Source organism: Canis lupus, chromosome X (assembly GCF_011100685.1).
Source record: "Canis lupus familiaris isolate Mischka breed German Shepherd chromosome X, alternate assembly UU_Cfam_GSD_1.0, whole genome shotgun sequence".
Taxonomy (NCBI): Eukaryota; Metazoa; Chordata; class Mammalia; order Carnivora; family Canidae; genus Canis; species Canis lupus.
The window spans coordinates 66844337-66867213 of record NC_049260.1 but is presented as its reverse complement, the minus strand read 5'-3'; the positions used below and the strand labels follow the sequence as shown (position 1 = coordinate 66867213).

The 22877-nt window shown below is 35.4% G+C and overlaps 1 protein-coding gene across 3 annotated transcripts in view; it reads left to right on the top strand.

Annotated features, from left to right (window-relative positions):
• The window catches only part of CHM (CHM Rab escort protein), a 244230-nt gene extending 222007 nt beyond the window's left edge, over nucleotides 1-22223 (top strand). For 2 of the 3 annotated variants that reach the window (XM_038587820.1, XM_038587819.1), the window contains 3 exons: nucleotides 5849-5947; nucleotides 12356-12516; nucleotides 18740-22223. In XM_038587820.1, the coding sequence (XP_038443748.1) occupies nucleotides 5849-5947; nucleotides 12356-12516; nucleotides 18740-18931 (452 nt within the window). In that variant the 3' untranslated portion in view covers nucleotides 18932-22223. Of the gene's footprint in view, nucleotides 1-5848; nucleotides 5948-12310; nucleotides 12517-18739 lie in introns of those variants that run through there. The other variant, XM_038587821.1, reaches the window with a different exon arrangement.
• The last annotated feature ends 654 nt before the right edge of the window (nucleotides 22224-22877 follow it).

Here is a 22877-nt window from a genome sequence, read left to right as displayed (position 1 = left end):
TCTGCTAGCTTTTGGCTTCATTCATTGTTCTTATTCTAGCTATTTTAGGTGTAAGGTTGTGTATTTGAGATTTTTCTTCTTGAGGTAAGACTATTGCTCTATACTTCCTCTTCTGACCACTTTTGCTGCATCACAAAGGTTTTGAATCATTGTGTTTCCATTTGCATTTGTTTCCATGGGTTTTTTTCTTCTTATTTGATTTCCTGGTTGGCCCATTTGTTAGTTACATGTTGTTTAAAATTTGGTCTTCCCAAATTTTTCTTGTGGTTGTCTTCACGTTTCATAGCGTTTTGGTCAGAAAATATTCCTGGTATGATCTTAGTCTTTTTATACTTGTTAAGGCTTGATTTATAGTATGTGATCTGTTCTGGAGAATGTCCCATGTGCACTTGTAAAGAATGTGTATTATGCTGCTTTAGGTTGGAATGTTGTGAATATATCTGATAAATCCATCTGGTCCAGTGTGTCATTCAAAGCCATTGTTTCCTTGTTGATTTTCTGCTTAGATTATCTGTCCATTGCTGTAAATGAAGTGTTTAAGTTACTTACTGTTACTGTATTATTATCAATTAGTGTCTTTTAGTTTGTTATTAATTGTATTATTATCAATTAGTGTCTTTTAGTTTGTTATTAATTGTTCTGTGTATTTGGCTGCTTCCATGTTGAGGGCATAAATATTTATAATAGTTTGATATTCTTGGATAGGCCCCTTTATTATGATATAGTGCCCTTCTTCATCTCTTGTCTTTGGTTTAAAATCTAGTTTGTCTGATAGAAGTATTGTTACTCCATCTTTCTTTTGACTTCCATTTGCACAAGAAATGTTTCTCCATCCCCTCACTTTCAATCTGCAGGTGTCTTTTGATCTAAAATGAGTTTCTTGTAGGCAGCATATAAATGGGTATTGTTTTTAATATTTTTTTCAGAGATGGTTTAGTGGTAATTAACTCCTTTAGTTTTTGTCTGAGAAGCTCTTTATCCTATTCTGAATAATAGCCTTGCTGGATAGATATTTTTCGCTGCAGATTTTTCCCATTTAGTAATTTGAATATATTCTACTCCCTTCGTGCTTATCAAGTCTGGAGAGAGCTGCAGCTAGCCTTATGGGCTTCTCTTATAAGTCAGGGACTTTTGTTTGGCTGTTTTTAGGATCTTTTCTTTATCAGTATATTTTGTAAATTTCACCACAGGATATCTCAGTGTTGGCCAACTTTTGTTGATTTTAGTGGGAGTACCCTGTGCCTCCTGGATTTAGATGTCTAGCTTTTATTATTTCCTCAAGTAAACTTTCCGCCCTCTTTCTCTCTCTCTTTTTTTTTATTGGACTCCTATCATATGAATGTTATTACATTTGATGGAGTCACTGAGTTCCCTGTCTGTTCTCATGATCTTCTTTCTCTGTTTTGTTCAGATTCATTATTTTTTTTGTATTCTATCTTCTGTATCACTCATTCATTCCTCCTCTTCTATCCTTGTTGTCATTTCATCCAGTCTTTTTAGAATCTAAGCTATTGCATTTTTCATTTCTGATTTTTCAACTCCTTTATCTTTGTGGTAAGGGCCTCCCTGATCTTGTCCATTCTTTTCTCAACCCTGGCAAGTATCCTTATGATTGTTGCTTTAAAATCTCCATCAGACATTTTGCTTTTGTCTGTTTCAATTACATCCCTGGCTGTGACCTTTTCCTGTTCTTTCTTTTGAGATGAATTCTTCCATCTTGGTATTTTATAAGTCTCTGTCTTCTCTGTGTTAGAAAAGCCTGTTATGTATCTTGGTCCTGAGAGTAATGGCTTTATGAAGAGGTCATATAATATCCAGAGCCTAGCAAGTGTCTCTGGTGTGTGCCATGTGTACTCTGCTGCTGTGTTTCTACCACTCTATCCTTCAAGCAAATATCTGCGGAGGCTCTTCTTGCCTGCTATGGGGATTGTTTGGACCTTGGCCAAAGTGTACAGAGTTTTAACTAGGCGTACTCCGGTCTACTTGTTAAATGAGAGCTGATGCTACTTCTACTGGAACTGAAGCCTTGCTGAACTCTGGTCAGTGTACATGGTGTGTATGGAGATTTCTGTTGGTCTTCTGGGGAAGGGACCTGTTGCACTGGGACTTATGCACACTTGCTGGAGAAAAGTAGTACCAGCAGACTGCGTAATGAGTAGGACTTGGTGGGGGAGGGAAATGACACCAGCCAGTTCCTTTGTCCCTGGAGAGGGGTCTCTGTGCTGTTGCTCTCAGGAAAGCACTCCCAGAAGAGGAACTAATTTCCTCTGGTTTGTTCGAGGTATTTTTCAGATCGGTATTTCCATGCTGTCTCTGGGTTGCTTGCCTGCCTGGAGCAGTGCAGTGCACTTTGGGCTCTATCTCAGCCAAGCCTGCTGACTTTTAAAACTAAACTTCATGGAAGTGCTGTGGCGGGGGCCTTCACTGGTCTTTTAGGGGAGTGTCTCGCTGTGCTGGGACAGATGCAGGTTTGAACAAGAAGGGCAGTCATGCTAGAGTGCAGGTGCCTGGGATTTGGAGCAGGTAGGCTAAACAGACACTGAGTTAGCTGCTCTCAGCAGGTGTCTCTGTGCCTATGATGAGGGGGAAGGGAAGGAAATGGTGCCTGCTGGCTCTTTTGTACCTGGAGAGGTGTCTCTGTGAATGCCACCTCTCCCAAATGTGCTCCAAGAAGAGTGAACAGTCTCTTCTCTGTGCTTCTTAGGTGATCTTCAGATTGCACTGTCTGTCCCAGCGTTACTTGCCTGCCTTCTCTCTAGGAGTAGGGCAATGCTGTCAGGGCTGTATCCCAAACAAGCCTGTGGACCTCTAAAACTCTAGCCTTCGAGCTCACTGCTTGCAAAAACTCATGAAAATAAGCCCCTCTTGTTTTCCAGCTAAATGGCTTTAGGGAAGTGTTCTCCTTTGTGCATTTCCCTATGCACTCCTCTCCTTCTCTCCCTTCCTCCTTCAGTCCCTATCTCTCTTTCTCTTTCTCTCTCTCTTTTATCTAGTTGTGTGAGGGTACTTTTGTCACTTTAAAATGTGCTCTTTATTGTCATTCATGTTGAATGATGTCAGCCTTCTGAATTTCAGATAACTTTGTTTCCGTGGTACTGATTATGAGTACCACTCCATTTGCCAAACTTTTTCAAATATTACTGCTATGTTCTATGAATAAAAGCTTATTTTGCACTAAGGTTTCTTAAATGCCAATCACATCTCAGTATTATTGCCAGCAGATGAATTGTGATGAAAAATGATTTCATCATCTTTCAGACCATTAATACTTTAAACAGTTGCTAAATGAAGTAGAAGGAGCATAATTTGTAAAAGGTACAGCCGAGGTTTAAAAAATTTTGAGTCAGTTATAATATTACATGATGCCAGTGGGTAACATTTTCACTTCTGTTGTATCTTCTGGAATCTTAGTAATAGTTGTTGATTGGTATTAATAAGTGTAATACTTCTAGGAAAGCGCTTGCCCCATCTGATCTAATCTGTAGTCATTTTTAGCATTTATTGAGCAAGTTAATTTTGTGCAGAAGAATTAAACTCCTAGAATGCATTTAAAGTAATTATTGATAAATATTACTATTGCCATTTTATTAATGGTTTTCTAGTTGTTTTGTATTACTTTTTCTCTATCTTTGTGATTGATGAGTTTCTATAGTGTTATGTTTGGCTTTCTTTTAATTTTTGGTGTATCTATTATAGTTTTGGGTTTATAGTTACCATGAGGTTCATATATAACTTCCTAAATAAGTAGTAGTTTATATTAATTGGATCATAACAGGAAAAGCAGAAAGTATCAGGAGAAAAAAAATAGTTGTTTATACCTTAAATTTGTAGGTCAATTAATATTGTAGCATGTAATCAGAATCAGGGTTCAGACATTAGAATTCAAGTTATGAATGTCTTTAGTTAACTTCTAGGAATTTTTTTAAAGATTTTATTTATTTAAGATAGAGAGCATGAGTGGTGGGATAGGGGGAGGGCCAAGGGAAGGGAGAAGTAGACTCCCCAATGAGCAAGGAGCCTGACAAGGGGATTGATCCCAAGACCACTGGATCATGACCTGAGCTGAAGGCAGACGTTTAACCAACTGAGCCACTTAGGTGCCTCTCTTTCTAAGAATTGTTATAAAACTCATTAAGTACAAGATGATAATCTGACTTGACTACTAGAAATTTTTGCTAGCATTCCCTGAACCAAATTCTGATATATTGTTAGGAAACATAAGAATGTAATTACTCTGGTATGTATTTCTATTATGTGACCTGTTAAACAGAACCAGTAGTCTACTATTAAGATATTCAAAATAAAAAAAAAGATATTCAAAATATACTTTTATTTATATTTGTGTTCATCTTCTTTTTCCCTAGTACACATTAATTGAATAGGAAGAACTGGAAAATTGAGAACTTTGGTATGAATATTGGTATTTTATGAAACAGGAGAGTTTATCTCAAATTTTATCAGGGATTTCTGCCTTTGTAGTTATATACCCCATTTAACTCAGCAACTGCCTAGGGAGTTTAAACTCTCTCCCCAGCAAAGTTATATGGCATCTGAAAAATTTTGGTTAATTAGGAATAATTTTGTTGTGAAGGTTATTATATTTTTTGAGTGATTATTACCATACATATCCCAGAATCAATGGAATCATTGTTATGGTATGTAACATAATGTAAAATTAATGTAAAAACATTACTCACATAAAACAGAAACCTTCTTAATATCACTTTCTTTGGTGAACCTGAAAAAGTAAGTACTACAAAATTTGATTTTAACTCAGATGGTTATTAAGAGTCCTCAATTTATGCTTAGAATGGAATGAATTTTAATAATGAGAATCCACTTCTGATGTCAACTTCCATGGTAAGCTTTGAACTGTCTTCCTGGAGTTTTTTTTTTTTTTTATGTCTACTAGTCTAAACTTAAAAGAAGTGGGTATACTTTTTTACTGGTGTTTTAGATGAAAGAATTTTTCAGTACTTATGTCATTCTCTGGTATATTTCTTCTGCTGTTCTATTCTACCCCAAGCCCTTTCCTGGGCCATAAGAATTTCTCCCATTTAGGGATCCCCTTAATCCTTTCTTTCAGTACACAAAACTTTTTGTCCCTCCTTTATATTTATGTGTTGGGCTTTAGCAATTCTAAATGTATTAGGCTACAGTACTTTACTCCTATGAAGGGCCTTTTTTGTGCATGACACTCTCTAATGCAAACATTCTCTGACTCCAGGCTCTATGAATCTGTAATTGCAAAAAGGAACTGATTTGGAATTTCTGAAAATATTATATACTGCTCTAACTTAGGCCATTTTATGGATTTTCAAATATGTGTATCACTCAAACTAAGCCAACAGTGTTCCCCCGGAAGATTTCTTAGAAAACCCTACAATGAATAGTTAATTTATCAGTACAGTTTGTATAAGTGGATTCTTCTGTCTGAAGAATATGAAATGTATTCTCTAGGTAAATAGATACTCCATTTTCAATCATTTTTACACATTTTTTTTGCTTAGCAGTCCTTTGTCCAGCCTCTTTGGGAATGTTATAAGGATAATTTAAACTTTTTCTATGCAAAAATGGTTTCCTAAGCTTTTCTACTCTGCTAGTTTTACAAAATGAACCATCAACTGCTACTTCTCTTGGATCTTAGTGTGCTCTTAGTTATTAACACGTATTTTAGCTATTCAGATATATAGCATATTATGGTTTTTACATTTTCCCCATTACTAAATTATAAACTCCTTAAAGGCAGGAGCCACAACTTGCTCAGCTGTTTCCCCTGGCACTGGTATAGTGCCTTGAAAATGCGTGTAAGGAGGAACTCAAAATATTACTATTTTTTTTTAAACAGATTTGGTTCATTTAACTTGTACATCTTCTAAAACAGCAAGAGAAGATTTAGAACCAGTTGTGCAGAAATTATTTACTCCATATACCGAAACAGAGACAGGTAAGAATAATAATCAGCGATTCATGAGGGAAAGGTAATATAACAACCTTATTCCTCTTAGATATCTCATAAAGGTTTCTGCAACCTGGACTGAAATGTGATGTATTCAGAAACTATCCTTACATGGTTAGTAGCATGAATGAGCACATTCTTTTCTTAAAAAACGGGAAATTGTGCACTTTATCACAGTAAAGGAAAAATACATGTTTCACACACATGTATAATTAAGTGTAAAAAAACCCGTTTATATGCATATATACTTACATGTGTAGAAATAAAGACTGCCTGTAAAACTGTTATGGACAACTTTTATTTTTTTCCTTTTAATTTTCTTCATTTTACAGATACTATACAATGAGTATACCTGTATCAGAAAAAGCTATCTTCATTTTTTAAAAAGCTGAGATAACATTACAATATTAATTGATAAGTATAGGAATCCCTCCTAATAATTATCCTTTTATGTATAGCTCACTAGTGATATGATATTTTGCCCTCAAAATATCAATACCACTATGCTACTTATTCATGATGGAAAAATGCTTTTCAATCATAGATTTTTAAACTTTTCTCTTCATATCATAGGATAGCTCTTATAGCTATAAATGGAGCAAATTGTTAGGTATTTTATGTTCAAGTTATCAAAAAGTAGCCTAATGGATATTATTCATTTATATGAAGTAAGGGTGATTTTCATTTTAGGATTTGCACATCCACTTGAATTATGACCAATTTCCTCACTGAGTCATATATCTTTATTTCCTTTAGATGTTATGTTTGTTTGGGCAGCCATTAATTTACTCCTACCTGTTGTATTTTCTTTTAGTTCATCTCCTATGTGTCTGTGTCTTATTTGTTTTCTTAATGCAGAAATAGTATATAGTGGGGCATTTAGATTTACATAAGAAAACTCCGTTTTTAAGATCTAATATCAATATAATTAATTTTGTTTTCAGCCACATGAATAAAATCCTGCCATCTGAAACTTTATTTCATTTTAGTTTGAAATTTAGTTTGTTTCATATTTACATTTTATTCATTGGAAAGTCTCATATAAATGTTTGGATTATTGTTAAATATTTGATTGTAAAGTTATGATACATGATAATCTGCATGGTTTTATCCTTAGTTTTAATTACCTTGCTTTTAAAAACAGAATTTTTTCCTTGTTTATCAAATTTTCCATACTTTTTTGTTTTAATTTCATTTTGTGGTAGTCTCAAATAATACACTAAATTTGAATCTTGTATCATTGCTCTTCACTTTTTTTTTTTAAAGATGTTATTTATTCATGAGAGACACAGAGGCAGAGACATAGGCAGAGGAAGAAGTGGGCTTCATGCAGAAAGCCTGATGTGGGACTCAATCCTGGGATTCCGGGATCATGTCCTGAGCCAAAGACAGATGCTCTACCACTGAGCCACCCAGGTGTCCTGCTCTTCACTTTTCAAATGCATTTAATTTTCTTAAAAAAAAAAAAAAAAAAAAAAAACGAGCTGGAGAAATTACATATTCATTATTTAGCATCCTCTAGTCATTTTAGATTTTTTTTAAACATTAATCTTAATGGTTCCATTGATCCCATTTTGAAATGATATATTGTTTAGAACCTGATCAAAATTCTTTAGTAAGAACTATGTGCTCAGAGGGGTCCTCAGGTGCACTGAGGCACTGAAAAGCTAGTTTTCACTGACACTAGGCCTTTTTATCATCAGGATGAGGTAGTGGTCATATTTTAATTAAAATGTCAGAACAAATACTGTTGTAGTTATTGAAAATGAATCACCAGATAAAGTGAGCAATGGGCCATGTCAGGTCAAAGAGGCAAAGTCACCTAGAGAAGAAAGCTCAATTCATTTTCCTGCCTAAATGAGAAAGAACTTTATGAGCAATATCAACTTTTAGTGCATTACAGGACATTCTTCTCTGTAGCAAAAGTGCCTATTTTCACAGATTAATGGTTTTTTATTTTAATGTTTTAATTACTTGATAATGATATGAAATATTATACTTTAGGGACACCTGGGTGGCTCAGCGACTGAGTGTCTGCCTTCGGTCTAGGGCGTGATCCTGGGGTCATGGGATCGAGTCCCACATCGGAGCCTACTTCTCTCTCTGCCTATGTCTCTGCCTCTCTCTATGTGTCTCTTATGAATAAATAAAATCTTTTAAAAAAAGAAATCTTACACTTTAGAGCTTGTAAATAGTTTGTTTTAAAATGTATGCCAAAAGAATAACATTACTTGAACTCATTTTTTTTTCTTTTTGAGTTCTACCTTGTGTTCAGTACTGTGCTTCATAAGCCTTCGTGAAAGCCTAGTTTCCTTGCAAGGAAGTTTATTTATCATAAAAGATATGTTCTCTTCTCAAATACAGTACTTCTTTGCTGGTGTATCTGAGAAATTCCTGTAAAGTTGTGGAGCTCCTTCTACTTACTTTTTCCCATTTAAGGTATCAACTGGAGCTCTTAACATATGCTGTCTTAAGAAGTACTTGTACCAATACTTCTAAGAGCCCTATATCCTAGCCTCCTTTAAGAACATCAAAGATCTCTCAACTGTTCCCTATTTCCTAGTCCAAAGAAATTTCAGGTATTCTGGGCAACCCTGGTGGCCCATCGGTTTAGCGCCGCCTTCAGCCCAGGGCATGATCCTGGAGACCCGGGATCAAGTCCCACGTCAGGCTCCCTGCATGGAGCCTGCTTCTCCCTCTGCCTATGTCTGTCTGTCTGTCTGTCTCTCTCTCTCTCTCTCTCTGTCTCTCTCTCTGTCTCATAAATAAATAAATAAATAAATAAATAAATAAATAAATAAATAAATAAAATCTTTAAAAAAAATTTCAGGTGTTCCATGTTTAATGAACCTGATTATACAGGTGAGAAAATTAGGTGATTGCTCACCATTCATACCAGTCTGGATTAATTCTTCCAGACTTCAGAATATCCTTGAAAGCACTGAGTGAGCAGTGATGTAACTATCCTAAATGGTTTCTTATTTTACCCAGGAACTTGAGATTTTCTATATGATTTGAAACAAGAATTTCACTAGTACAATATCTTGAAATATCTATAATGTAGTATCATTACTACACCATGTTCTTTCTCTTTTTCCCTCGATTGTGCATGGCATGTGGAATTATCTCATCCCATCTCACTTGTTACATATCTCAAAAAAACAAAACTACCTAAAAACAGAAATTACCCTTAAGAGTGTTATTTTAGGGTCCGTGGCTGGTAAGGATGTTAGGTAATTGTTGCACTCAAAAGTCAAATGCCTTATCATAATTTCTTTTTGTGTTGTATGCAGACTAGATCACAGCGATGACAATCTCCTATACTCTTGGACTTGTGCTACTCTGCTACGCTACTAAAATAGTCTCTTCCTAAATATGGCATGTAACTGTAAACCATGTATTGCTTTTATTTGGTATGCCAATGTTGTTGGTTTTTTTTAAAGATTTTATTTATTTATTCATGAAAGACACAGAGAAGCAGAGGGAGAAGCAGGCTCCCTGCGAGGACCCTGATCTATCACAGGACACCGGGATCATGACCTGAGCCAAAGGCAGATACTAAACCACTGAGCCACCCAGGCACCCGTTGATTTCTTTTTTCTGCTTTATTCTGTACTTATCCCAGTTTAATTTGCCAGAGATCTTATTCTAAATTACCTATTACTTGTTTAGTCCTTTACACTATCTAATTGATGAAATGAGCTATTACAGAAAACCAGTTCTCCTGGTTAGGTGATATATTTCTAGCCAAACCTCAGCAGCTTTAATATTTTTTTTGACAACTGTGTAGTTCCCAACTGCCTGTTATTTTTCCAGCTATCTCTCTGACTTCCAGCTAACCTCAAAGAAAGATGAAGCAATTACATGTTTCTTTAAGAGTTTTAAGGTCAAAGTCTGATAACTCCTTTCTATCTGGAGCATTTATCTTCATCCTATGTCAACTTTTCATCTTCTTCATGGTTCCTTCTCAATATTTAAACTTCTATGAAATTTCTTTCCTATAATCTATTGGATTATTCATTTTTCCCAACTTCTTTTGACTGAAAGCCTTTCTTTGAGCTGGAACTTTCAAGGATATACAAGATAAACTCTCTAAATGTATGCTTAGAAATGGACTGGGCAATACTAAAGGAATTCCAGACCTTAACCCACTTAAGACAACATATGTCAAGAGCTCCATTTGGGGCAGCCCGGGTGGCTCAGGGTTTAGCACCGCCTTCAGCCCAGGGCCTGATCCTGGAGACCCGGGATCAAGTCCCATGTCAGGCTCCCTGCATGGAGCTTGCTGCTCCCTCTGCCTGTGTCTCTGCCTCTCTTTCTCTCTGTGTGTCTCATGAATAAATAAATAAAATCTTAAAAAAAAAGAGCTTCAGTTATACCTTAAATGTGAAAAAGTAAGTAGAAGGAGTTCTACAATCTTACTGGAATTTCTCAGATACACCAGCAAAGAAGTAATGTATTTGAGAAGAGAACATTATCTTTTATGATAAATAAACTTCCTTGCAAGGAAACTAGGCTTTCACAAAGGCTTATGAAGCACAGCACTAAACAATGTAGAACTCAAAAAGACAAAAAACAAGTTCAAGTAATGTTATTCCTTGGCATACATTTGCAACAACTTCTGGTGTTGCAAATCACAGGCAGTATGTTTAATTATCTTCCCATAAGATTTAGTGAAACTAAATTTAAAACCAATAAATTTACTAAGATCCATATGGTTTTAGCTGTGAAATATGAATTCCTTATGTTCCTTTATTTTGTCAGAAAGTAAGTTTCACCATCTGTCATGTGTTTACATGAAGTTAGTGATACCTTAGATTCATAGATCTTAGCATTAGGAAGGAGCCTCATAAGAGATCATTTCTTCCATTCAGAGTTTCTCCATCCTATCACACTAATAATTATGGTTTATTCAAAAGGAACTAGAAAAATAGCATATTTGGTATTCTTGTAGTGGAGATATTTTAAATTAAATATAACAAAATCTTATTTATCCCAAATTGGGGAATTGTGCAGTCTTATTAATTCAGTACTGCAATTAGCTGTGAATTTCTCTACTTTGATTACCAATTTAACAATAAGAGCTAATTAACTAATTATACTAATTATACCTTTAGCATTTTCTTTATGATTTACAGGGTGCCCCATGGTCTTGGATAATCTTCATATACATCCATTGTTATCATTGTAAAGAATTTGAATTTTTTGTTCAGATTTAGGCTAAAGAAAATCCTGTCACCAAAAATTTTTTAACAGTAATAATTTCTGTTTTCAAGCAAAAAAAATATATATATATATAATAACATTTCTAAGGAGGAATGGCAAAGAAATCATTATTAAGATAGCAAGAAATAGGTTTTAGGTATTAAGATTAATTAGCTTGAGCCTTTTAAAATAAGCATATCATACTTTGATTATATTTGAAAACAGGATGAAAATCAATATAGAAAGTGTTCATTGAATATCTGTTGTGTGCTAGGCCTCCTATAATTAGGGAATATGAAAAACCAGAAGACTAAGGGCTAAGTCTGCTTTATCTGTGTATCTCCAGCTCCTAGTCCAAACCTAATACACATAATAGATGCTCACTGTGAAATGAGAGAATATGTGCTAAAAACAACTTTAAGTCTCACAACCTTATTTTTGTTGTTGGTTGCCTTTCCTTTGTAATCCAGTAGGACAAAGCATTAGTGAGTTACCATATCAAGTATTAATCCTATATATACTATTTTTAATAACTGCTTTATTGAAATATAATTCACACACTATACAGTTCACTCACCTAAAGTGTAAAATTCAGTTTTTTTAATATATTCACCAAATGGTTCAAACATCACCACAGTTAATTTTAGAATATTTCCATCACCCAAAATAGAAACTCTACACCCTTTAATCCCTCACCCCAATTCCTCCAGCCCTAAGTAACCACTAATCTACTTCCTAGCTCTATAGATTTGTGTCTTCTGGACATCTCATAATCCTGTATAGATCATTGACTTAATATATAATTTTTTAAGCTGGTTTGTTTATATAAAACAAAAAATTATTATCTTATTCAGTGGTATAATTTAAGGATGAATGTGTTCAGAAGCACTTTGATACTGCTATGTAGAAGTAATAGAAATCCAAGAGAACACAATTGGAGTTATATCTAAGTAACTTACTAGTGATCAAAATAATTTTTGATATCTAACTTGTCTTAGGTTGAAAAGCCATCAGTACTTGAAATATATACATGTATGAGTGGGTGTGGATAAAGATTTGCTATTTTTTACATACAAAGCTCTGATTTACTACACTATATAATCACGGCTTTGTTAGTAATTGGCTACAAATTGTATTAATTGACAGGTTTATTGTGCTTTAGATGTGAGTAAAATTTATGTCTACATTTAGAAAATGAAGAAGTTGAAAAACCGAGGCTTCTATGGGCTCTTTACTTCAATATGAGAGATTCTTCAGACGTCAGCAGGAACTCTTATAATGATTTACCATCCAACGTTTATGTCTGCTCTGGCCCAGACAGTGGTTTAGGAAATGATAATGCAGTCAAACAGGTAAGCTGTTGGTGTTTCTCAGTTTTGTGTTGAAAAGTTGGTTTGGTAGGGAAAGTGAATTGTTTTTTCCTCTAGAATGTGGGGAAAAAAGACTAGAAGAGCCTGTCTATCATTTAATACTATCTTTGTAATTTGCCTCCGAACTTTTTCCTGTGAATGACAAAGCTTCTTTATACTTAAAATATAGTCTTCAGTATTTTCATGTTCTTGACTATATGATGGATTTGCAGGAGAGCATTTATGAGTTCCATTGTGGGAATAAGGATGAAAGATGTTAAAAATATATATTCTGAAAAATAAAATTTATAATGCCAGTTTTCTAAAGGAACATGGCTTCTAATTTAAACTGTTGGCCTATTGTTTTATCATTTTGAAATACACTGTTTTTCTTTGTTAATCTCTGAGTCATTTCAAAAGGAGTGTAACTAATTATATACAAAATGTAATTTTTAAATTGTCTTAAAGCATTTTCTTATTTTGCAGAAGAACACGTAACTTACAGTTTTTCAGAGTTAACACAATTCCTTTAATGTTTTGACATAAGCTGGTGTCCCAAAAATTACTATCATAGCTGCTGAGGAATAGGTTAAATCAAGGTGGAATTTTGTGATAGCACTTCTGGGCAAAGCTATTAACTGGTACAGCACAGGCTGACACAAGCTGCCAAAAGTGAACTATGATTCCATTCAGATGAAGATCCATGTGTATATGTATTAATACACTTCTCTGTACCTGACAGAGAAGAACAGAAAATATATTTTTTGAGGCACAAATCTAAACTTTTCACAGATAGAATTGGCATATCTGTCTATTGAATCAAAAAGTGGATAATTTAACATTGTTTTAAGACCACAGATGGAAGTTTCAATCCAACTAGTGCTAGGGATCTTATGGAAACAAATGGCTTCATTGACTTAATTTTTAGTTGTACTGGCAAGGCCATAACCCATGTATCTATAGGTTTTTTTTGTCTCATTCCTTGTTTCTCATCTTCAGAGTTTAATGGTGATCCTGGATAATCCTATTCAACCAGTGATATCAAAAGTAGGGAGTCATCCATCATTCATTCTATTAGTTTAATAGGAACCCAAGATGGTTCGAGTTCTACATTTATGGCTTAAAATGACCAAGGCATTTTTGCTTTGATGTTCCAGTTTTTTCCAAGCAGAATTGCTGACATGTTTTCAGCCAGATAGCCTAGGTGATTTTTTTTAAGATCTATTATTTTAGAGAGAGATCCTGAGCACAGAGAGAGAAAGAGAAAAGCAGACTCCCTGCTGAGCACAGAGCCTGATGCGGGGCTTGATCTCCTGAGTGGAAATCAAGAGTAGGATGCTTAATTGAGGCACCCAGGCACCCCCTTGTGTAGGACATTTTTTTTCCTGAGTGGACTTCAGTGTTTTTTCACCAAAATGGGAAGGCTTTTCACATAAGAGCTTATTATTCAAGTTCTAATGTGATCTAAACTACCAGCTAAAAGGCTATAAATTAAAGGATAATTTTGTTATGAGATAATTTGCTTCCCAAGGAGATAGACTTCAGTGTTATCATAGTACAAAATAATAATAATGCTACTTTTGATACTAATTATATACTATTAAATATGAATAGTTTTCAAGTTGTTATATAGCTTTGTTCTAATTCAGTATTTCATCCTGTGTTTAGCCTAGTTACTAATTGATAACTTCTGTTTTCCAGATTGTCTATAAAAGTTCTTAGAGCATCACCTAGGCTTTGTCTGTGTAGCAAACATAAGCCACCTGCAGATTTCTATTTTTTAACAAATACTTTATTTGACCAATTAGCAAGTTTGCATCTATTTTTCTTATTTGTAGATATATAGATGTTGAATAGCATAGACTTGTCTCCCTTGTGTTCATATGGAACTATTTGATTTGAAAACATACTAAAAATATAAAGTGATCTGTGTTATACGAGTTAAAGTTGTGTGCAGGAGCACACCAAGACATTCTCTATTATCACCACAATGATGCTAGCCTAAGTAGCCCAAGTGATAATTGTGATTCTGTGACTTGCTAGTTTTTATAGCTTGTTACTCCAGGTTTTTTTTTTTTTTCCTGAAACCGATGTATCTCTTTTCTTAATACAGGTAGTATCCCATTTACTCACACATACTGATGAACAGACTGGTCTATAGTTCTTTACTCTCAAGATCACTGATAGCTCACTCCTCCTTCAGGAGCCCCCATCCTCTAGGAGGTGCCATCCCATGAGAACAAGAATAATTATATAGTAATGTATGTACTCTTTGTACTAAAGGTCAGCTATAAAATGGTTTAAATTTACTGATGTGAGCAGCCTAACCACCATTTAGAATGTTGTCTTTATGGCATATTAGCAATTTGTTTATAACTTTTGGTACAGAATTTGTAAGTTGAAGACTCTTTTTATAGATCATATGACCTATCAAGTTGCTCACATATTGCAGTATAACTCACTTTCTCATGCCATTGAGGGAGAGGGCAGTTTTAAGTGTCACATTTTCTAAAGCTACCATTCATTGAGTGTTTTCTGTGTACTAGACAATATCCTAAACATCATAAATATATTATTTCATTTGGTCCTTACAAACATATGACATCAGTATCTGTGACATGCCCATTTTACAAATGAGGAAACTAAGACCCAAAGGGGCTAAATAACTTGTCCAAAGATCACAGATCTCGTAGATTTGTGAGCCAAAACTTAAACTCAAGTCTGTTAGACCCCAGGGCTTATACATTCATCTGTACTGTGCTACTTTCATCTTGTTAATGTGGATACATCCTAAATACATTAAACTGCTAGACTGACAAAATATTTTTTTGTTTTGTGTAGATATATATTAAATAAACATAGGAATTTCTTCTGTAGCTCAGTGTGTCCTCTCTATACTTCCCAATATAAAGAAACCAAGTCACAATATAATTATGCCTTTTTAATTTTTTTTAACCACATGAAATTCTTTAAGCTAACTTCTGGCTTAAAAGGGCAAGAGGAATTGGGGTGCCTGAGTGGTCCAGTCACTTGAGCATCCAACTCTTGATTTTGGCTCAGGTCATGATCTCAGAGTCCTGAGATTGAGCCCTGTGTTGGACTCCATGCTGGGTGTGAAACCTGCTTGAGATTCTTTCTCTCTCACTCTGCCCCTCCCCACTGATGCTCTTTCTTTCTACAAAAGGGTGGGGGAGCAAAAAGAATGAAAGGTTAACAATTAACTACTCTGAACTAACCTCTATTTATGACTCTTACAATTGAGGCTTAGTTGACAAGTAAAATACAGTAGACCAAGAAGTATTGGGTAGACATTCCAGAGCATGGCAGTTGAGCCTAAAAGATTCTAGCAATTAGAGAGAGGAGACAGGAAGTGCTGGAGGCTGGCTGTAGGAAATTGGCATCAGTGAGGGCCAGTGGCAGATGGGCTGATGGTGAGAGTTCCACAAGCAGGAAGAAAACAAATACAGGTAGTGCAGCAGCCTACAATTGTTTGATAGTCCTAGGAGACAGATTATGACAAGGATATATGGAAACAGTGTGAGATCCAGCCACAGGGACTGAAATCAGGGGAAAAATGTATCCTATAGGTAAGTAACAAAAAGGAGACAAGGTGTGAGACACAGAGGAACTGGAAGAAAAGTAGTAGTATTAGTAATAAGTCATGGTATATTTACATTCAGTATTTCTACAATATACAGTTTTTAAAGTTCTATAATTAATTTTTAAAAATGTATATTGGGATTCTACTCCACACCAGGAACTAAGGATCTAGACTTGAGTAAAATCCAGTCCTTGTCATCCCTGTAGGAATCACTTACTAGTAAAGGAGAACTTGTAAACAAATGACAGTGCATTACAGTATATGCGATAATAGAATAATATCCAAAATTCAAAAATAATGCGGAGGGGCCATGAACCCTATTTAGGAGTCAATTTTGCAGAGACGGATATGAAAGATGAGTAGCAGTTCCCCATACAAATGGAAGATAATTGGAACATTCCAGCATCTGGACCAATCCAGGATGTAAATATGGTGTATTTAAGAAAAGTGTACATAAATAGATATTAGTGAAGCAAAAAGTCTGAAAGGTAAAGATGGGATGGAGTAAATGATAAGACCAGAGAAATAGGCCCGTAGGGTTTTGTATGCCATAGCAAAGATCTTGAGTTTTTAACCTTTTAAGAAATGAGGAATCACTGAAGAGTTTTAAGCCAAAAAGTGGCATAAACAAAATTTCATTTCCATAGACCCCCTCTGAAGGCAGCATGGAAATGGATTGCATGGGGGACCCCTAGAGGCAGGGTGACCAGTCCAGTTCTGAGATGTTGCTGTTGTGTAAAGGAAAGATGATACATGCCTGGACTATATAGAGAAGGAAAAAATGGAGTCAAGAATGAAGAGATAAGATTGTCAGGATTTAACCATTGAATGTGAAGAGTGAAAGGAAGTAAGGGGGAGGGAGAACTTCTATAGGTAGACAAGGTTGAGATAAAAGACAAAAAGAGGAACTGACAGATGAGATAGAGGTTCTGATCTCAATCCTCCTGCTTCTAGGAGCTAAGTGTCTCCAGCAGACTGGTGAGTTCCTGGGGTGGAGAGGAAAGCAGGCATCTCAAATATTTAGTTTCCGAATAGTCATAGGAAAATGTCACATCCAAAAGATATACTCTTGAATTATACTCAAAAGGAAAAGAAACTTTTTCTCCCCATCCTTCTTTTAACTTCACATCAAAGCTCAAAAGTTTCTGTTTAATATCCCTCCATCCACTCCCAAGAAATGTCACTTTTAATCACCTGATGGCCCAACCACCTGAGTCTATCAACTGTAGATGGCCAGATGGTAAATAGTTTAGATTTTGCAGCCCCTACTGTCTCTTTTGCAGCTACTCATCCCTGCCACTGCAGTGCAAAAACAGCCATAGAAAATAGATAAATGAATGAGAGTGGCTATGTTCCAATAAAACCTTATTTACAAGAACAGCAGGCTGGATTTGGCCTGTGGACCATAGTTGTCAACTCCTGGCCTAATGGATGACTTTATGTGCATGTCAGGAAGAAGGATTAAAGTGGTACAGAAATACATTGTTGCCTTTAAAACAGGATATATCTTAAAACCATTTAATGACTTTTGTTTACCAATAGGATAAATTTCAAGCTCCCTAGTATGACAGGGACCCTTATCTAACAATGAGCTGTATTCATCTAAATAAAAGTAAGGATATGTTTAGAATAGAATAGCAGTGTTTCTTGTCACATTTACTTTCGTGTGTGTGTGTGTGTTGTTAATTAAAATCACATTCAGTTTCTTACTTTCTTACCCTGCCAGACTAAACACAGCTTAGATATTGACATTTTGGGGTGCCTGGGTGGCTCAGTCGGTTAAGCGTTTGACTCTTGGTTTTGCTCAGGTCCATGACATCAAGCCCCCACATAGGCCCACATCAACCTGTGTTGGTAGTCCGCTGGAGATTCTCTCCCCCTCTCTCTGCTCCTCCCCTCACACTTGCACATGTGCACATTCTCTGTCTCTCAAATAAAATCTTTAAAAATAAAATGTTGACATTTTAACTCATCTTATTATTAATAACAATGATAATAGCTACCATATATAGAGGCTTAGTCTCTACCATTTCATAGATAAGGAAAGCAAGGCTCAGAAGTCAATTAAGCACCACCCTAAATTGCATTGCTACTAAATGGCAGAGACAGTATTTGCATATGGCCATCTATTCAGAGTCCATGATCTTAAACACTGTTTTATACTCCTTAAAGCCCAGGGGGAAATAAATTATACCAGAAAAGGAAATAGTTGAACAAATAATGAAGAATTTTCTTGATTTTTAACAATGACTTGTTAAAATTATTATATGCTAAATTTGATTGTACAACTATCACAAATAGGCTCTATTGGGAAATTACCTAAAGAATATTGAAGAAAATTGTCTTTCTACTGACATGTAGAATGAATGTGCTTAAATACCCAGCTATCTAATACAATAATCTGATCAAGTACTGATATAGTTAAGTACTTAAAGGGTGGGCCTGAATACATGTATAGAATTGGAGAGAAGTCATGGAATTCCGAAAGCAGATTTTTAGAAGGTCATGTATACCTGATAAAGTTCTATAACTTAAAGAAATTTTAAAGGGTGATACTTTATTTTTAAAATAATTTCATGTTAAGCTGATATCCAAAAACTATTATGTCCTTTCTTCCATTGCCAGGCTGAAACACTTTTCCAGCTAATCTGCCCCAATGAAGACTTCTGTCCACCCCCACCAAATCCTGAAGATATTATCACTGATGGAGACAGTTTACAATCAGAGGCTTCTGAAGCCAGTGTCATACTAGAAGCTAACTCAGAGACTCCCAAAGAAAGCGCAAGCTTGGGAAACCCAGAGGAGGCCTCTCAGTAACAGACATACACCAAACTGGATACCCCACTTTGGAAATCCCTCCTGACCTCAGAGTCTTCTTCTTGGAAGAACTGTTTGAAAAATGTTAGAAAACAGCAGCCAGTTGACATACATAATTACCAAGAGAAGCAGGTCAGAGAAATACAAAAGGAGGTTTCCCTTAAAGAGGACTTTGCAAGAACTTTGCAAAACACTTATAAAGCACATTGGCTTGCCTACTTTAAGATACCAAACATGTGGAACTAGCAGATAAATATAAATGGATTCCCAGGAATCTAGCTATGGATGTAAAAAGTGTACCTATGCATTGTTAGTAATTCTATAGTATTCAGAAAGCTTTTGCTTACCACTTTGGATCTTTGTTTGAAAGTCACATCTTCAGAATCAGGTCACATATTTCCTTTGATTATTTTAATTCTATTTTCTTTATGGGTATGGGCATGATGACACCAATGATAAAAGCGCATGTAAATGTAGTTGAGGAAAGGCTAAAGTATCATGATCTAGACAGGAGCCTATGTTTAGAATAGAGGTTTGTTTCTATTTTGAGAATTATTGAAAATACCAGTATTAAAGTACCCATTTCTACAAATAAATCATGAGACCAGTACTCAATGTTTTTTAATGTTAGTAGTGATATTTGTATATGAATCACTTACACACTAGGAAAGCTTATAGGACTGAAGAAATGGAAGGAAAGATTTGGATATGCTCATCAGTTTGTGGAAGTTCTGTCTAGTCAAGTAACTAAAGCCTAATTTTGTATGGACCCAATTTAGTCCTAGCTATACTACTGATGATATTGGACAAATTGTTTAACTTCCAGACCTCACATCGTCCATATGTAAGGTGAAAATAGTAATACATCGCCTACTGTAAGAGAATGATTTTGAAGGTAAATGCAGTGCAATCCGTAGAATGCTATTTTGGGGGGAAAATTGTTTTCCCCTTGAATTGGAGGCGAATGTCAAAACTCTTATGCAGCAAAGAATTGTTTGCTGTCAACTCCCATAACACAGTAGATCACAGTGTCTTTACTGCAATTAAGCTTTTGAAATAAAACTATTTCCTAAATTAGTGTTTTATAATCTTATAGACCAGTAAACATAGTAACATGGAATGGTGGTTTTGAATCTTAAAAGGAAAGCACTCTATAAATTCTTCATATGCTTTTTCTGGTGGGTAAACCTGAACCACTAAGAACTCTGAATACAACATGACAGTTGATAAGCCCTAATATATGCTTACCATAAAAACGTTAGAGCTATACATAGCCAGCAAACCTAGTTACAATGACAGTGACTATGTTAAGATTTTTCCAGATGCCAAGTTCTGATAATCTGCTCTCTTTGAGCAATAGTTTGGATTTATTTCAATAATTAAATATACAAACAGTTTATTGTGCATCCTGGCCTACATTACCAGAGGGCCATAGCTATAGTAGAAAGCACATAGTTGCAGTGGAGCTATGACCTCTCCAGATTTCAGAGAAATTAAAGGAAGCTAGTTCTGTCAGGTCACAGACTCACAGGAAATGGAAAGAAGCAAGGAATGTAGCTCTTGCCTCACCTTTCCAATCCCCCATAGCTATAGCTGAATCCAGTTGGAAGGGAGTCCTTCCCAGCCTCTCAGGCTGCTCCTAACTCCTCCGCCCATGGTATACCCCATCTCCTATCTCTTTGGCCCCTTCTGCCTCTCGCTCCCACTTTTATAATGTCCTACAAACCAGGGATAGTAGAATCACATTATAATCCATTTTTTATATAGATTCAGATCTTTCTTAAATCACGTTTCCTGAAATCCAACAATGCCATGTGCTAAATGTACAGTACGTACCTAGAAACACCAAGTATTGGCCCTGCCCCTCAATACCAGCAATATAAAAGGTTCCACTATATGAATGTATTAAGTCTGAATACAATTGAAATGAGTTGCATCAGTTAAGATATTGTACTTTATTATAGTCTAAGAGTCAAAGTCTCTTGACTGCAGCATATACATTTATGTAAACAACCAATCAGGGTACACCCAGAGTAATAACTAGAAAAGCCATGATAGCTTTACTGCAGCTATCTATATGCAGACAAGGAAGGAAATACTCTGTGGTCTCATGGCCCAACCCACACTGTACCCTATTTTATCCATTAGCCAGCATCATAATCTCTCTTCCAGGTTATTTATTAAATACTATTTAAATGTTTAAAAGCTCCTGATTATGATTAGTGGTGATTTAAAATACTGCATAACTGATAAGAACATTGTGTTAAAGAACTTTAGATATTTCCTGTTGCCTCAGAATGTAATAGAAATTATTCTAACAGCTTTCTTTTCAGCTATCTTAATTATTGCAAATAAATTTTTTTCATAGTTTTAAACCAAAAAAGGAAAACACTTTTGGCTTTGTTGCAAAACCATAAGCCTGAAGTTATATGAATAAAGTTAATATGTTGTATTGTGATACAGGAATTTCAGTGGCTAATTTAAAATTTTGAATATTGTCATCACATAATTTTTTCAGGATTTTTTTATTCATGAGACACACACACAGAGAGGCAGGGACACAGGCAGAGGGAGTTGCAGGCTCCCTGCAAGGAGCCTGATGCAGCACTCGATCACAGACCCCGGGATCATGCCCTGAGCCAAAGGAGACAGACGTTCAACAGCTAAGCCACCCAGGCATCCTGTCATCAAAGAATCATGATTCATGTGTTTAAAATGTTTAGTTATACATGCTTCTTATTAACCAAAAATGATAATACCATTCAATTTAGTGATCTGTATGAAAGCCAGTTACCCTATGTTGCTACTGTCTATATCTAGTATATATGCCTGCCTAGAAAAGCAGAGAGGTAGGTAGGGGGATATTATAAATTTAGGTATTTTTCTATTGGAAAACGGAGTTTCAATTTTCCATCTCTCTGATATTTACTTGTCCACAGTAAAATGGCCATGTTAATGGTTAACTTCCAGAATGATTGTTTCTGAAATTGGCAGCCCTTTATCTAAAATACCAACCATGCTAGTGATCATAACTTCTGTCGCAGCCTTTCATCTGAAGTCCTAAAGACCTCAAAAATTTTTTTTTTGAAATGTGATTGTGAAGTATTGATCCTTTAAGGCAAGAATTAAACAATTTTCTTATGAATAAATTATTTACTGCTATTGATATTGAATAATTTATCTCTACTCTTGGTTAATTTTCTTATATGTACTTCAAAGGCATAAATATTCATAATTTTCACTATGTAGCAGTAAGTTTTCAGAGATAATAAAAGCGTTTTGTTGCCTTTCAGGTGTGGTTTCCTATTTTTTAATATTAAAACTTTGCATATATGCCAAGAAATTGAAGATTGTCTTGGAACTGATTTGTTGATATCAATCTATTTAAACAATTAATTGACCAGCTATATACTTAGTTTTGTTTCTAAGCATCTGTCCGCTGTGTCGGGTTTTGTCAGAAAGGCAATCAAATGATACATGGGTTAATTTACTTAGCTAATTGTTCTAGATGCCAGCATCAGACCTCATTCTGTTTGAAATCAGTGCTCGAGGCATGGGCTACGGCTTTATATCACATTGATTGTTTACAAACTTTTCACATCTCAGTTATATGAGAATATGAAATGTTTTTCATATTTACTTGGTGAATGAGAACCTAAAATGTTTTTCTCTTTGTTGGTTGAGTCCCCAGCAACTTACTTGAAATACATAAGGGACTGCTGATGTTCTTTGTATACAGAAATCATTTATTGAACTATTTGCTCCCGGATCAAATAAAACATTTTGTTCTTTGAAATTGACATTTTCTGCCAATTTCAGGTAGTTTCCTAAAGCTCAGAACGCATTCAAAAGATAACAGGACTCAGTTACGAGGGGGCAAGATGGCAGAAGAGTAGGGTCCCCAAGTCACCTGTCCCCACCAAATTACCTAGATAACCTTCAAATC